Below are 17,765 nucleotides of genomic sequence, written 5' to 3'. Positions count from 1 at the left end.
ATCCAAATGCTTGCAAATCGTATGTTTAGGGGATGGGTAGGGTGGGAAGCACAGAGGGGAGTGGTGGGGACTTTTGGGAAAATACACCTTTTTTGGGTCCTAACACCTGCCGAAAGTTCAGCTTGTCTCTAATTTTTCCCGAAATTTATACATTTTTTTCCTTTCATTTACTGGGCTAATTCCCGTGTACCTGGAAGGAGGCCCAAATCATTACACTGCCAAAACCAGGCAAAAACCCAATCTTCCCACAAAATCGCCCCCCCCCCCCCCCCAACAATCAGCTTACTGACCTCGCTCAGCAAGCTGGTCAAAAAGGTAATTTTGAGTCGGCTGTCAGTGCGTGCCACCGCCCTCGGGGTGCTCCCGGACCTTCAATTGCTCTTCCGGGAGGCCCACTCCACGGCAGGCCCTCTCACACAGATAGTCGAATCGGCCACAGGTGCTTTCAATGCCCGGAAACAAATTATAAGCGTGCTCCTGGATGTTCAAAAGGCATTTGACAAGGTCTGGCACGAGGGATTCATTTACAAGCTCACTTCACTTCATTTCCCGCCACGCTACCCTCTACTCGTGTCCATCTTTCTGGCCAACAGGACCCTCCGAGTCAAGGTGGAGGGCAAGCTATCCAGGCCACGGCCAACCTCCAGTGGAGTACCGCAAGGTGCGCGGCTAAGCCCCTTCCTTTACAGTTTGTACTTCACCGACATCCCCACAGTGCCGGACGTGCGCTTCCAGCTCTTCGCTGACGACACTGCGCTGTGGGCCTCAGGCCCGGACATCGACCAGGTCCAACCGCACCTGCAGGACTGCCTAGGGTCTTGAAGTGGTGGCTAAAGATGGCTAATCAAGACCACTACCTCTGGAGCTATTTAACACGCCCATTGTTACCGGTTCCGGCAACTTTCTTCATTGTTTAGTTAGGTGTTGCCTACGTGAGTTTATTTTCTTTGAAGAAGTATTTATTTTTCTGTTTAAGTATAAAATATTCATTTTTATTGGTTTAGGCCATTTTTGTTAAAGTAATTTCGTTAGGATGCTAAAATGAAACTGAAATCGTTTGCTAAATGGACGCAAAGTATTGAGTAAGTATTGGGTGTTCCGAGCAATCCCGAGGACGGTCAAAGGTGCACGACGATGACGTGGCGGAGTGACGCGCAGAGCTGTGGCGCGCGAGCTTGTGAGACTGGACTTGCGAGCCAGCGACGACGAGAGCAACATGGGCAGGCGAGAGCTGGCGGCCGCAGGTGTGGCGGCGACCGCGACCCGCGTGGACGACCAGCTGGGGCCCCAGTCAACGCATATAAAGTAAGGAGTCGACGCACAAACACCTTGTTGCCAGAATAGGCGAAGGGTGGGCTCGTGTCTTACTAGTTTTTGAAGTGGACGTACATTTTTCTGGATGCTTTTTTACGAGAGGTGCAACATTACCCACTTAGGCCGTGATTGCTCGAGACAGACAGCAAACGAGTTCATGCATAATACCGTAAAAGTGCGCGCACAGGAACTATAGTGATTCAAGGACCTTTCATTTGATATTATGTTTAATATTTTGTTTTGATAATCAAGTGAATTAAATGTAAATATAGAGTTATTTAATGATCTAAGGAGTTAGTTACAGTCTCGCTACTCAGTGACAGCCATGAGAGAGTTAAAGTATTTGAATCCCATACAGCACAAAATGTTACAGATATGTTTCATTAATGTAACTTTTGAAACATTGTAACATTTTTGAAATATTTCTCAACCAACCTGAAACATCTCGGATATATTTCAGAAACGTCAAAATGTCCGCCGTGTGAAATATTTCAACGAAACCTCCCTGCAACATCAAATGGTAACGTTTCTGAAATGTTTCCACTAATGTCCCATCAATATTGTCACGTCTCACTTTCAGGGGGGGGGGGGGGTTTTCTATTCTTCAAAAATGTAGCTCAGATAAATTATAAACTCAAAACATTAACTAGCCATAGAGCGTTTCACTGAGGATTGATCTTAGTAGGTGTATTCTTATACAAGAATAGAAAATCAGGATACTGAGAAAAAAATAAGATAAACCAAAAAACAATTAAACACATAACATTTATTGATAACAATTAAATAGAGCTGACAAATGATGTGGCACCTTCAATGTCCGCTTTAAGCCTTAAATACCCAGACATAACATACTAACATTCAGATTAAGATTCCATTATTAGTACTAACACATTAACATTATCCTTATCATTTCCCCCAGGCCACCCAGTGATACCAAACGTCATTAGTTCTTCCACAACTTCATTTATAAAAATTATAAAGAACATTCACTACTTCGAAACAGATTTTACAAATTATTTAGTTTAAGTCTATAACGTCATCATAAACATGAAAAGACAAGGATCGTGATACAAACAAATTACCGAGTTTATACTTGAAAATAAAAAGGAAACAGTAGTGCTCAACTCATTACACATTAATAACACCAAGTTTTTAAAACAAATTATTTAAGAGAGCAAATAATACACCAAACGAGAATTTTAAAGTTAACAACGAAGAAACATGAAGGTGCGGAAGGCTAAGAGTCCGGCATCACTCAGACGCCATTTCGATTGCACTCATCTAACCATTACCACGTCGCCGCACGGCCGGGCAGCGCATAACAGCCTTCCACAGGATTACAGCCCCGCGAAAACATTCATCTCTTTTAAGCCATTTGCTTGGCCGCAAAACCCCTACGGGGAAAACATTCTGACGGGAAGTTTTCCTGTGTTTTCCAAAGACGTAAAGTTATTACAACAAGCCGGCCGCGCTCTCGGCCGCGCCGGGTTGTCCACGTAGTCAGAAAACCGGCCACCAGGTTGCGACACTCACCCTGTGCACGGCGCGTGCGCACAACCTCGTTCCCAGCTGGCCTCAAAAGAAACGATAAACAAGTCTGTGCCGCGTTTCTCTGGAACTGCAGCAAACAACGTGTCAGCTGGCCTGGCTGAAACGCGGTCATGCCTGTGTTCCCAGACAAAGATGTGCAAGACTCGCACTCTTCCAGCCCCGCGGAGACCCAAATCAAACAAAGGTGTTACACCATCTTATCGTGAGGGAAACCAATTCCCGAACTAGAGAAAAGAATTTAAAATTGTATTTCCAACAAATAAAATAATTAAATAAATTAATGATAATTTTGAGCCACGTGACATTACCCCGGATGGCAGGAGCTTGTGCCCCACAAGCTTACAACAATGCTTGGGGAATACTTAAGTTTCCTTTAAAAAAAAATTTGTTACTATAATTTTTATGTGATCTTTTTACAGTTATAAATTAAATTTAGTGATTACAGTGGTTGCTGTTTATGTATAAATACCAACTCTAAGTTCTACTAGCACTTATTGACAATTTCCTCTCGGAGGACAAGTGTGTTCTACAAAATTTCACATGTTAGCACTGCTTGGGACAGCAAGCAGCCAGGATGGGTACGGCGAAGAGATGAACCAACTCAGGGCAGAGACAGGAACAGCAAGTGGAACTGTGAGCTGCAGAATCACACCCCACTCCAACTTATGCCTCTCCCAGCCGGTCCATCCCGATGTCGTTCGTCCCAACTGCTCGTCATCCACGGTACACAACACCATTCCTACACAAAATACATGAGCAGCATCAGGAGTCATACAATTACAAACAACTCAAAAAATACTCTCAAATATCAAAATAATAGTGAACAAATCGAACAATTAAATTATCTTATTTAAATTAATGATGTATTTTCATGTGTTTATCAAGAATTATTCATGAGATCAACACAACTAACCAAGGAGGGTCATACCAGGTACCAACACAAAAAGAACTGTTAAAGATACTTAAAACAAGTAACTATTCAAAAACCAAACTCTTAACTCATCTGCAATATTTAACATCATGAAAAGCCTACCCCCACATTTCGTAGATAAAGGATAAGGTAAGGTACCTAATAGGAAAATTAACAACAAAAACTTGAATGTGTCCACATGTAGGTTAAAAGTTTATAATTACACTGGCATTGTCTTGCTATACACTTTGTTTTGAAAGTCAGGTCAGCAGTCCTTAACTACGTATAATTCTAGTCTTCTAGATAAATTTGTTGTTAGGGGGGGCCACACCCTACCGCGATGTGTAATCACTGTCCTTTGACATGGCCACTCCCAAACCGCTGATACTCCTGGTAACCGTGCTTCACCACACGATTCGACGATATGGGCACCATCCCGCAGCAATGGGTAGATGAAGGTCCTCTTCTCCCAACTGGCCCACGTGGTATCTGGCTGACCCTTAACGACGCGCCTTCTCCAAACTTGAGAAGGGACAAGTATTCTGGATAGAGCTGCACCACAGCACTCCTTTCGAAATTGCACTTAACAAGTCCGCCTCAAAAGTTATTTTCTTCTATTGACAATAACTATCAATGTCACTTCTTGAATAAAAAAAACAAGGGGGGTGGGGGTTTTATGGTGGAAAATGGGAATACGGAAAGGATCCCACCCACATTCTCAATGATTAGTCCTGACGTCATAATTCCCCTTATTGAACATGGTATTCTCCCTCCATCGTTATTTGGTTCTATAAAAATTATATATGGGCGCATGCCCCTTCACATAAACATTAGTCAAATTCTAATTCTCTAATCATAAGTAAAGCTTTACATTGAACAAAATTCATTTACTACTGATCATCACAAACAGAAATGGTTACTTTCAATTCCTCACCAGTTTCACTGGATAACTTAGCTACACAACCATTATCTCTGGCTAGTATGTCTTTTAATTCTACCTTTCCACTGGTAAAAGGAACAGAATTTTTTACTGTAGTCGACATTTCTACAGACATACTGAGGGGTTTCCGATTTCTCAGATAGTTTAGTAACAGAAATAACAACATTCCAAATATTACCAATATAGTAATTACAGTTACACTTATTTCTATGCCAAGAGTAGTAACATTGTCCAAGGCGGATACTCTTGGTAGCGTTCCAATACCTACTAGATAGGGATTTTTAATAATAATTAATAATAATACACTACTTAAAATGGAAAGCGCAATACTCTGCAAGTTTTTCATAACAAATCTAGATACGTTTTCTTGTTCTCTTAAATGAATCGGGTATAAAGGGGTTTCAAACTTTGACAAAGAAAAATTTAAATGTGGTATTAAGGTTGGCCAATTTTCATCTAAACAATCCATTAAAGATGGAAAAACTGTATGTGTTGACGTAGGATGAGGGAAAATTTTCAATTTGCGTAACTTCGTCCAAGCAGCTGGTATTACATGTACTAATTGAAATTTAGATTTCTTTAAAGAATCACATGGATACAACTCGTTAATTTTAAGTTCTTGGTTTAAATACAAACGACAATCACAAGGTACTTCTATATCTATAGCTCCGAGGATGTCTCCACTTCCTAAAAATAAAGATTCATTGTTATGTTTCATGCATTGCAAGTCTAATTTTCCTGAAGGGTTTGTTAGGAAGTACCGCTCTAGTCCCGCCTGGGTGATCATCAGTTGGTTTCCGGAATGGCATCGAAAAGCACATGTTGTACTAAGGTTTTCAACGGTAATCCCCTGAAAAAGAGCCTTTGGACACAAAACACTACCTAGGGTGTCTCCGGAGAACCTGGGAACAAAACACAATTTATCTTCAATTGGTCTACAATCCAATAAATTTCTACCCTGAATAGTGATTAGATGGTCTCCATCCACTGCCAGAAAATTTGGAGCATGATCCAAATGACAAGTTGAGTTCTTCCACTGAAATGGGACTGCAACGAACTGAAACAATCTCCATTTGGAATTTAGTTTAACAATGGGTACTTTAATTTGAAGGTATAAATTTTCCTTGTGAACTTGACACTTACAAATGGGTAAATTAAAGTATTTCTGAACTTCTGACACACTTAAGGACAAGGCATAACCATCCCTATTAAGAATTATATTTAGCATATTTAATTTCTCCTTCAACTGAGCTGGTGTTACTACAATGGCAGGTATCTTATTTGACCGGCAAATATCCAGAATCTCTAATCTTGTAAATGTATGCGCTTGTTTGGCTAATTGAGAGGCCAACAGTACCTGAAACTGGAATGAATGTCCTATGTCTTGAACCATTTCTGAAAACTTAGTCATCATAGTCTCTCGGAGGTCTTTTAAGTAATTAGACAGATTTGTGAATTTTGATTGTACTCTTTTTAGAATTCCGGTCATTCCCTCGTTTATAACAAAAATAGTGTTGCTCATATTTGCCAGTGCCTCATGAGTGTTTAAAATGTGTGATTCCATCTTGTTTATGTGTTCGAACATTTGTTGTTCATTTATAAAAAGATTATTCAATTGACTATTGACGGCAATGTCACAACACAAATGAAAAAACTCTCCAATACAATTTAATCCTCGTTTTTCCCTAACTTGAGACTGAAAATCCAATACGTCATCCCCTGCTGCTTCATTTACCTTATTAATTAGCATGTCAGTATAAATTAAGCTATGTTTTAATTCTTTGAAAATAACACACCATTCACTTGAACTATTGGAGGGACAAGAAGTGATTTCTTTGATACTATCCTGAATGTCATCTAATTGCATTGGCTAAGCAACCTTAAAATTTACTGGTACCGATGAAGTGTACAATGTTACCTGAGGTATCGGCTCGAAATTAGCTCCCGCAACCACTCCCACTGCTCCTTCAGGTAGTGGTCGATGTTGTCGGCTGCTTCCCAGCTACAGGAGCACCAGGACGATGTGTAGCATCTTCATCGTCAGGATGGAAGATGATCACGCCTTATGACTCTATAAAAATTCTATACAAAACTAAATATTAGACAGGCTCGATTTTTTTTGAGGTGTTACAAAACTCTCCAGTTTTTTTCTCTCTCTTTGTTTTATTTGGTTATCCACAACTAAAAAAAATCTCTATTACATAACTTATCATAACTTATACAGTGTAAAAAAATTTCATTCTCTCTACGTTTGTAACTTCGTAAAGATCTCTGCCTCGACTCGTCTTCTTTAACCTGTACAGGTTATTAGACAATTGGTCCACCACAACATAAGGATCGAACCATTTATGCAATAGCTTCTCTGACAAACCCTTTTTCCGAACAGGTGTGTACACCATAACCTCCTGTCCTATCTTATAGGTCACCGCTCGTCGTCTGCGGTCATACCTTTATTTATCGATACCCTGTTGTCTTTTTAAATTCTCTCTGGACTGTCGCAGGATCTCCTTCCAACGAGTACGCAATAGAAGGCTGTCATCTTCTACAAGCTGACTTAATTGAACATCTGAGGGTAATACAGGTTCTCTACCATACATGAGCACAAATGGGCTAAATTTTAATGTTTCCTGCCTCGCCGTGTTGTATGCCAAAGTGACCAAGGGTACATATTAATCCCAATTACGTTGTGAGAATGCCACATACTGAGATAGCATCATTGCTATTGTTCCATTTAATCTTTCACATAATCCATTTGTGTTTGGCTTGTATCCTGAGGTTTTCAAACTTTCTACATCCATTAACATAAGTAATTCATTAACGAATTTGGAAGTAAAAACTTTTCCTCTATCTGTCAATATGGAACATGGTACCGAATGGCGACAAATTAAATTTTCTAGTAAAAATTTAGCTACGTCATTGGCGTTACTAGTGGGGGTGGCTTTAGTCTCAGCCCATCGAGTACCGTAATCAATAGCCACAAGAATGTATTTGTTTCCTGACATGGTTTTTGGAAAAGGGCCTAAAATATCGACACCAATACGTTCGAAAGGTTCACAGATAGGTAATGGTTCTAATAACCCTGCTTTCTTTTGAGGAACTCCCTTTTTCCCCTGACATCCCCTACAACTCCTCACATAGGCCTGAATCTCTTTTAGCATATTGGTCCAATAATAACGACGTATAATTTTGTCTGTGGTACGAACTACTCCTAAGTGACCACCAAAAGTGGGATTTTCGTGACTTTCCCTCAAAATTTCAGCCTTTAAGCTTTCTGGGACTACTAATAGCTTGTCCCTACCACCTGGGTTAGAGTTATTTTTGTACAAAACACCATTTAACAAAGAGAAATTTTTCGCTTGCCGGCTTAACTTGTTATCGATTCCTGACGGTTGAGTCAACTCAGAAATTAAAGGTCTTAGACTCACATCAGAATACTGCAACTTAGCTAAATCCACATCATGAATCACAAAAACAGGTTAACTCAAGGGATTTTTCTTCGTCAAGGGCTGTCCCTGTGTTGACAGCATTTATACTCAAACTGTCTACATGTACATGAGTTTTCCCACTACTATAACATACAGTGTACTCATACTCCATCAATTTCAATGCCCACCTGGTTACCCTCCTGTGCTATGAGCATTAAATTTCAAACGATCCAAATAACACAGGCTATGATGATCGGTTACAATTTTAAATGGCTTCAGGTAAAAGTAAGGCCGAAACTGGTCTAAAGCATAAATCAAGGCTAAACATTCAAGGTGAGTTATAGGATATCTAGTCTCTGCTGAAGTGAGAGTTCGACTGGCATAGGCAATAGGTTGTAATTTTCCATAAATTCTTTGTAACAATGTGGCTCCTATCCCTAATGTACTAGCATCTGTATGTATTTCAATGTGCTGGTTTTCCTGGAAGTGAGCTAACACGGGGGAAGAAATCAGCTTTTCTTTCAAGATTTGGAATGCTTGTTCTTGCTTGTCAGTCCAGATAAACTTTTCATTTTTCTTTAGCAATGTCGACAAGGGTTTTGCAATCTGAGAGAAATTTGCTATAAACTTACGATAGAAAGAAGGTAGGCCTAAAAAGCTTCACACCCCTCATTGGTCCTTAGGTGAAGGAAATTTTTTCACTGCTACTACTTTATCGGGCTGGGGCCTAATCTCTTCGTGGTTAACCAAATGTCCCAACACATCGGTTTCAATATAACCGAAGGTACATTTCGACGGTTTCAAGGTTAAATTAGCATTTTGCATCATTTTCAAAACTTGTTCTAATCGGTCAAGATGTTGATTAAACGTACTACCCACTACTAGAATGTCATACAAATAGACTAAGCATGAACCCCACTTTAACCCTGCCAAAGTCTTATCCATGTATCTCTGAAAAATTGACGGAGCGGTTTTCAAACCAAAAGGAAGGGTTTCAAAACAAAAAGTACCATCGGTGGTAACAAATGCAGTTTTTTCCTGATCCTGTTCAGCTACTCTCAGTTGGTGGTATCTTGAATTCATATCCAAGTGAGTAAAATACATAGCACCAGTCAAGTGACTTAAGAAATCATCTATTCAAGGAAGGGGGTATTTATTTTCCTTAAGAATAGTATTTAAACGATGGTAGTCCACACACATCCTATAATCGTTGTCTTTTTTTCTAACAAGAACAACTGGTGAACACCAACTCGTGTCACAGGGTCTCACAATCCCATTCTTAATGTGTTCTTGTACTATGTTATGAATAATTTCCCGTTCCCCAGGAGAAACTCGATAAGGTACAGATGATATGGGTGTGCTGTCCCCTGTATCCAGAAAAACTACTTCCTCTTTTGTTCTCCCTATCTGGCTGGGGTCCCAACTGAAAACATTTTGATATTTATACAACAACTCTACTAGTCTGTATTTTTGTTCCTCTGGTAACTCTGGATTAATGTTTAATTTCGATACATCAAAATCAACATGATTTTTATATCTAGCTTGTAATATATTAGTTACTTCTTTGTTCTCCATACTGGGTGTACTACGTACTGCGTGGTGCTAACTGCGAACTGCAAACTGCGATCCGTAAACCGCAACCCGATATCCGCAAACCACAAACTTCAAACAGCAATCTGCTAACTGTAAACTGCAAATGCGAAACCACAAGCCGCAATCCGCAAAGCACAAAATTCAAACAGCAAATTGCGAACTGCAACATGCAAACAACCAACAGCTTAACTGCAAACGGCGATTTGCAAACTGCGAACTGTGAAATGCAAACAGCTAACTGCAAACTACGAAATAGAAACTGCAAACAGCAAACAAAAAACTGCGAACTGCAAACAGCAAACACCAATCTGCGTACTGCAAAATGCGAACTGCAAACTGCTACTGCGAACTGCAAACTGCGAAATGCGAAATGCAAAATGCGAACTGCAAACTGCAACTGCAAACCGCAATCCACAAACCACAAACCGAAAAACGTAAACAGCAGTTTGCGAACTGCGAAATGCTAACTTCAAAATGCGAACTGCAAACTGCAAACTGCAAACTGCGAACTACAAATGCGAACTGCAAACAGCTAACTACGTACTGCGTGGTGGTAACTGCGAACTGCAAACTGCGATACGTAAAACTCAAACCGATATCTGCAAACCACAAACTTCAAACAGCAAACTGCGTACGGAAAAATTCGAACTGCCAACTGCAAACTGCGAAATGCAACCTGCGAACTACAAACTGATGACTGTAACATGCAAACTGCGAACAGCGAACAACGAGCTGCAAACCGCAAACTGTAAAACTACAAATTGCAAACCACAAAACCGCCAAATGCGTATTTGCAAAATGCGAACTGCATACTGCGAACTGAAAAACTGCAAACAGCAAACTACGAACTGCAAATGCGAACTGCAAACTCGATACATAAACCTCAAACCAAATCCGCAACCCACAAACTTCAAACAGCAAACTGCTAACTGTAAACTGCAAATGCTAAACCGCAAGCCGCAATCCGCAAAGCACAAAATTCAAACAGCAAATTGCGAACTGCAACACGCAAACAACCAACCGCAACCTGCAAACGGCGATTTGCAAACTGCAAACTGTGTAATTAAAACAGCGAACTGGAAACTACATACTATAAACTGCGAACTGCAAACAGCAAACACCAATGTGCGTACTGCAAAATGCGAACTGCAAACTGCTACTGCGAAATGCGAAACCTACAAACTGCGAATAGCAAACTCTGAACTGCCAACTGGAAACCGCGAACTGCAAACCGCGAACTGCAAACCACAACCCACAATCCACATACCACAAGCTTTATACAGCAAACAGCGAACTGCAAACTGCAAACTTTGAATTACAAAATTAAAACTGCTAACTGCAAACCCTAATCCGCAAATCGCAAACGGCAATTTGCAAACTGCGAACTGCGAACATCACAGTGCTAACTGCAAACCGAATTCGCAAACCACATACTTCAAACAGCAAACTGCGTAAGGAAAAATTCGAACTGCCAACTGCAAACTGCTAAATGCAAACAGCGAACTACAAACTGCTGACAATTACCTGCGAACTGCGAACTACAAATTGCGTAGTGCAAACTGCGAACTGCGAACTACGAGCTATAAACCGCAACTGTAAAACTTCAAAATGCAAACTGCGGACTGCAAACTGCAAACTGTAAACTCCTAACAGCAAACTGCGAACTGCAACCTGTTAACTACAAACTGATGACCATAACATGCGAACTGCAACCTGCGAACTACAAACTGATAACTGTAACATGCGAACTGCAAAATGCGAACAGCGAACTAAGAGCTGCAAACCACAAACTGCAAACCTAGAAATTGCAAACCACAAAACCGCCAAATGCGTATTTGCGAACTGCAAAATGCAAACTGCGAACTGAAAAACTGCAAACAGCAAACTGCGAACTGCGAACTACGAGCTACAAACCGCAACTGTAAAACTTCAAAATGCAAACTGCGGACTGCAAACTAAAAAACTGTAAACTCCTAACAGCAAACTGCGAACTGCAACCTGTTAACTACAAACTGATGACCATAACATGCGAACTGCAACCTGCGAACTACAAACTGATAACTGTAACATGCGAACTGCAAAATGCGAACAGCGAACTAAGAGCTGCAAACCACAAACTGCAAACCTAGAAATTGCAAACCACAAAACCGCCAAATGCGTATTTGCGAACTGCAAAATGCAAACTGCGAACTGAAAAACTGCAAACAGCAAACTACGAACTGCAAATGCGAACTGCAAACGGCAATCCGAAAACCACAAACCAAAAACCGAAACCGAACACCGAAATCCGCAAACTGCAATTTGCGATTTGCAAACTGCAAACTTCAAAATGCGACTGAAACTGCGAACTGCAAACTGCTAATTGCTAACTGTTAACTGTAAAATGCAAACCTCAAACTACCAACTGCAAACTGCGAACAGCAATCTGCAAACTGCCAATCACAAACCGCAAACTGCCAACCGCAAACCACAAACGTCAATTTGCAAACTGCGAACTTCAAACTGCAAACTGCGTAGTGCATTTGCGAACCTTAAAACGCAAAACGCAATTCTCAAACCACAATCTTAAAACAACAAACTGCGAATTGCAAACTGCAAACTGCGAACTTCAAATGCGAACTGCTAGCCGCAAACCGCAAACCACAAAACCATAAACCGCAAACTGCGTACTGCAAACTGGGTAGTGCAAACTGCGAACTGCGAACTGCGAACTACGAGCTACAAATGCAATCGTAAAACTGCTAATTGCAAACCGCAAACTGAAAACTGCGAATTAGCGGTCTGCGAATTGCGAACTGCAAACTGCGAACTGGGAACTGCAAACTAAAAAATTGCGAACTGCAAACTGGAAACTGCAAACTGCGAACCGCAAACCACAGAAAATGAAACTAAGATTTGCAATTTGCGAACAGCGAAATGTAAAATGCTACCTGCAAATTTCCAAATGCAATTTGCGAACTGCAAAAAGCGAACTGCAAACTGCAAACAGCGAACTGCAAACAGCGAACTCCAAACTGCGAACTGCAAATACGAACTGCAAACTGCTAACTACGTACTGCGTGGTGCTAACTGCGAACTGCAAACTGCGATCCGTAAACCGCAACCCGATATCCGCAAACCACAAACTTCAAACAGCAATCTGCTAACTGTAAACTGCAAATGCGAACCGCAAGTCGCAATTCGCAAAGCACCAAATTCAAACAGCTAATTGCGAACTGCAAACTGCAAACTAAGAACTACGATCTGCGAAATGCGAAATGCGAACTGCGAAATACGAACTGCAAACTGCAAAATGCGAACTGCTATCTGCAAACTACGAACTGCACTCTGCGAACTTCAAACGGCTAACTGCAAACTGTAACCTGCAAGTTGCTAACTGCCAACTGTAAAATGCAAACCTCAAACTTCCAACTGCAAACTGCGAACAGCAATCTGTAAACTGCCAATCACAAACCGCAAACTGCCAACCGCAAACCACAAACGTCAATTTGCAAACTGCGAACTTCAAACTGCAAACTGCAAACTGCGTAGTGCAAATGCGAACCTAAACCGCAAAACGCCATTCTCAAACCACAATCTTTAAACAGCAAACTGCGAACTGCAAACTGCAAACTGCGAAATTCAAATGCGAACTGCTAGCCGCAAACCTCAAACCACAAAACCGTAAACCTCTAACTGCGTACTGCAAACTGGGAAGTGCAAACTGCGAATTGCGAACTGCGAACTACGAGCTACAAATGCAATCGTAAAAATTATAATTGCAAACCGCAAACTGAAAACTACGAATTTAGCGGTTTGCGAACTGCGAACTGCAAATTGCGAACTGCAAACTGGGAACTGCAAATAGCGAACCGCAAACCACAAAACAGGAAACAAAGATTTGCGAATTGCGAAAAGCGAAATGCAAAATGCGAACTGCAAAATGCAACTGCAAACCGCAATCCACAAACCGCAAACCGAAAAACGTGAACGACAGTTTGAGAACTGCGAACTGCGAACTGCAAACTGCAAACTGCGAACTACAAATACGAACTGCAAACAGCAAACTACGAACTGCAAATGCGAACTGCAAACTCGATACGTAAACCTCAAACCAAATCCGCAAACCACAAACTTCAAACAGCAAACTGCTAACTGTAAACTGCAAATGCTAAACCGCAAGCCGCAATCCGCAAAGCACAAAATTCAAACAGCAAATTGCGAACTGCAACACGCAAACAACCAACCGCAACCTGCAAACGGCGATTTGCAAACTGCAAACTGTGTAAGGCAAACAGCGAACTGCAAACTACGTACTATAAACTGCGAACTGCAAACAGCAAACACCAATGTGCGTACTGCAAAATGCGAACTGCACACTGCTACTGCGAACTGCAAACTGCGAAATGCGAAACCTACAAACTGCGAATAGCAAACTCTGAACTGCCAACTGCAAACTGCGAACGGCAAACCACAACCCACAATCCACATACCACAAGCTTTATACAGCAAACAGCGAACTGCAAACCCCAATCCGCAAATCGCAAACGGCAATTTGCAAACTGCGAACTGCGAACATCACAGTGCTAACTGCAAACCGAATTCGCAAACCACATACTTCAAACAGCAAACTGCGTACGGAAAAATTCGAACTGCCATCTGCAAACTGCTAAATGCAAACAGCGAACTACAAACTGCTGACAATTACCTGCGAACTGCGAACTACAAATTGCGTAGTGCAAACTGCGAACTGCGAACTACGAGCTACAAATCGCAACTGTAAAACTGCAAAATGCAAACTGCGAACTGCAAACTGCAAACTGTAAACTCCTAACTGCAAACTGCGAACTGCAACCTGTTAACTACAAACTGATGACCATAACATGCGAACTGCAACCTGCGAACTACAAACTGATGACTGTAACATGCGAACTGCGAACTGCGAACAGCGAACTAAGAGCTGCAAACCGCAAACTGTAAAACTACAAATTGCAAACCACAAAACCGCCAAATGCGTATTGGCGAACTGCAAAATGCAAACTGCGAAATGAAAAACTGCAAACAGCAAACTACGAACTGCAAATGCGAACTGCAAACGGCAATCCGAAAACCACAAACCAAAAACCGCAAACCGAACACCGAAATCCGCAAACGGCAATTTGCGATTTGCGAACTGCGAACTTCAAACTGCGACTGAAACTGGGAACTGCAAACTGCCAATTGCGAAAAGCAAACTGTGTACTGCAAACTGTGAACTGCAAACAGCGAACCACAAACCACAAACAAAGATTTGCAAATTGAAACAGCGAAATGCAAAATGCAATCTGCAAACTGCAACTGCAAACCGCAAACTGAAAACCGTAAGCGGCAGTTTGCGAACTGCGAACTACGAACTGCAAACTGCTAACTCAAACTGCAAACTGCCAACTACAAACCGCAAACCGCAAACCGCAAACCGAAAACCGCAAATGGCAATTTCATGGCCTAAATATACAGGCCTGCTTCATCCGTGGACATTTTTTTTCCGTTCTGCGCATCTACGTCACGTTGGAGGGACTGCAGACGATATTGGCGCGCGATTAGCATGTAATGTAACGGACATTTGAATGTTTGACGAGAAAAAAATGCCGAGTTGTGCCGTATATGGTTGTTGCAATGAAAATAAAAATACAAAAGGAAAGAACATAAAATATTATAGTTTCCCCAAAAATGAGGATTTAGCCAAAATTTAAGTACATGTATGTAAACGCAAGGACAAAATAAATTTGAAAAATGGTAAACGACAGTACATGTTACTTATTTATAGATACACAGTATTGCAGCCGACTTTTATAATTTAACACAAATATTTTCTATTTAAAGATAAAAATTTTATATATAGTTTATTGTAAACTAGTTTAAACATAATAGCCTCTATCATCAGTTAAAATGTAGATGTACAAGCCTAACCAATGTTTATTTTTATTGATGTTTGTAATGTATTTCTTACAATAGTGCTGCAACTTTTAGGTTATAATCGTGCAATCCCCAACTTAAATGTTTCACAATTGCAATATTTTCAAGACATGCAAAAATTAAGAATGTCAGGATTAATAATTTGGCATGTAGTGGGTACAGAAATTGTTGGGAAAAAACTTGTCTTTTACACATCTAAGTTTGTAACAGATAATGGCTGATTTTTCAGGAGCATATAAGTGGATTTATATAAAGCATGGATTAAGTAAGGACACTTTCAGAAACAAATTTCTGCTTAATATGTTAGCATCTCTGCCTGTGAATATAAATAACGGGAGCACAGCTACTAAAATGACTCACTCTAAACAAGTATTTGCAACAAGCTAAATTATGCCTTAATGCAAGACTTTGTTGACAGCATTCACAATGACTGATCCAAATTATATTTCTTAGTGTAATTAATGTCAATTAATACTTCTCTATGCTCCTAAGGGGATCCTCAGTGGCAGTGCCCACAAATATATCACATTTATTGGGCGAAAGCAGGTTTTGTATCCCCCCCCCCCCCCAAATTACCCAATTTCTGGGAATTCATTACCTACCAAATGTCCTGGTGGTTCAGAGCTCACTATTTTTTTTTTAAGTGTTTATTTTAAGCCTCTTCACAAACCAAGTTAACTCCTACTTTTACATTCTTCAGAAGATGAATTGGAATATTGAGACTCCCCCTTAATAACATTAAGTGTAAGCTGAAATGTAGGCATATGAGAGTAAATTACAAGCACTCATTTCATCATGATGAGCACAGCTAGGCCCTATCTCAGTTGTAACATAGTCACTTTCAAATTAATAACATAGTACCTATGTGATATACAAAGTCAAAGATAGTTTGGGATTTCTTACTGGGTACTTATGCCTATTGCTTCAACTGATATAAAACCATTTTGGAAGAGAAAAAAAACACAAACTAATAGCAATTAATGATGAGAGAAGTTTAGCAGAAAATATAAGGCATAAAAACCTTATTCGTTAAGCTTAGTGAGCTCAAGAGAGTTTGTTTTCAGATTTAGCGTGGATGCTCTTTTTTTTTTATTAATGATGCATCCAGTAGATCTTTATTTACATTTTAGGGACAGAGATTGGGAGTCTCTTAAATATGAGGTAAAAAAAAATATAATAGAAAACATTTGCAAAATTAAGACGTGTACAAAGCAAACCTGTTTTCACCTCAATGATCAGCTCTTACAGCTCAGTATCAAACATGGTGACATCATGCAGTGGCATGGTGAGGAAGTCTCAGACCATTCAGTTTTCTGATGGCACATTAATTCTGCAATGGTTTACCTTTACCATCCACATAATGGACAACATAACTCAGTCTAACACCGGAAGGCAATTTCCCATTAGGTATTGAACATTTTTAACTTGTAGGTCTTTGTTAAAAGGCAAAAGTTTAGATGAGATCAGAATGGATGACTGACTAAATGAATGTGTGTAGGACGCATGATAATGTTCGCCGCGGTTCTTACTACACTTTGAAGAGCAAGTAATCTGATTGCTTTATCATGGCCTCCACTATGTAATGCCAGTCTATTTACCTTACATATTACATAGGATTTCAAATGTGCAAAATTTTAATAACTACTGAAGATTTCTTAGTAGTCTCTTACTCAAATCATTGCATAAAATCTTGAAAGATAATTTCTTTAGAATTAAATGGTGCAAACTTTCATTTTTTGTGTCTTGTGAAATGATAGTCACCACTAGCAGCTCTTATGTTGCATGCAACACTATGTATGGGACTACAATAATTCCCTACCTTACATGAAGAGACAGGCCACAGAGGTGTAAGCTGCTTGCACTCTTGATGCTTCCTTACATCTGTAATAAATAACTTAAGGTAAGCAGCCTACAAGGATTAAGAGTTATCAGTAGAGAAAGATTATATGGTGAATAGTGATGAAACCAAAATAACAGAGAAATTAAAGTCAATACACTGCCAAACATCGAAATGGAAGAAAATTCACATCTAACACCGAAATGCAAAAGGGGGAAAAAAATTAAATACAGTTGAATTCACCTCCTCATATTGTCTAAT

At 40.2% G+C, this 17,765-nt stretch overlaps 1 protein-coding gene across 3 annotated transcripts in view; it reads right to left on the bottom strand.

Annotated features, from left to right (window-relative positions):
- Positions 1 to 17,765, bottom strand: part of LOC134529260 (uncharacterized) — a 141,044-nt gene that overhangs the window by 19,176 nt on the left and 104,103 nt on the right. For 2 of the 3 annotated variants that reach the window (XM_063363160.1, XM_063363159.1), the window contains exons 2-3: positions 17,487 to 17,548; positions 2,062 to 6,797 (exon numbers count right to left, since the gene is read on the bottom strand). In XM_063363160.1, coding sequence (XP_063219230.1) covers positions 4,666 to 6,582 — 1,917 coding nt within the window. In that variant the 5' untranslated portion in view covers positions 6,583 to 6,797; positions 17,487 to 17,548 and the 3' untranslated portion in view covers positions 2,062 to 4,665. Of the gene's footprint in view, positions 1 to 2,061; positions 6,798 to 17,486; positions 17,549 to 17,765 lie in introns of those variants that run through there. The other variant, XR_010074515.1, reaches the window with a different exon arrangement.

The sequence above is a fragment of the Bacillus rossius genome, chromosome 2, assembly GCF_032445375.1.
Source record: "Bacillus rossius redtenbacheri isolate Brsri chromosome 2, Brsri_v3, whole genome shotgun sequence".
Taxonomy (NCBI): domain Eukaryota; kingdom Metazoa; phylum Arthropoda; class Insecta; order Phasmatodea; family Bacillidae; genus Bacillus; species Bacillus rossius.
This window is presented reverse-complemented; position numbering and strand designations above follow the sequence as displayed.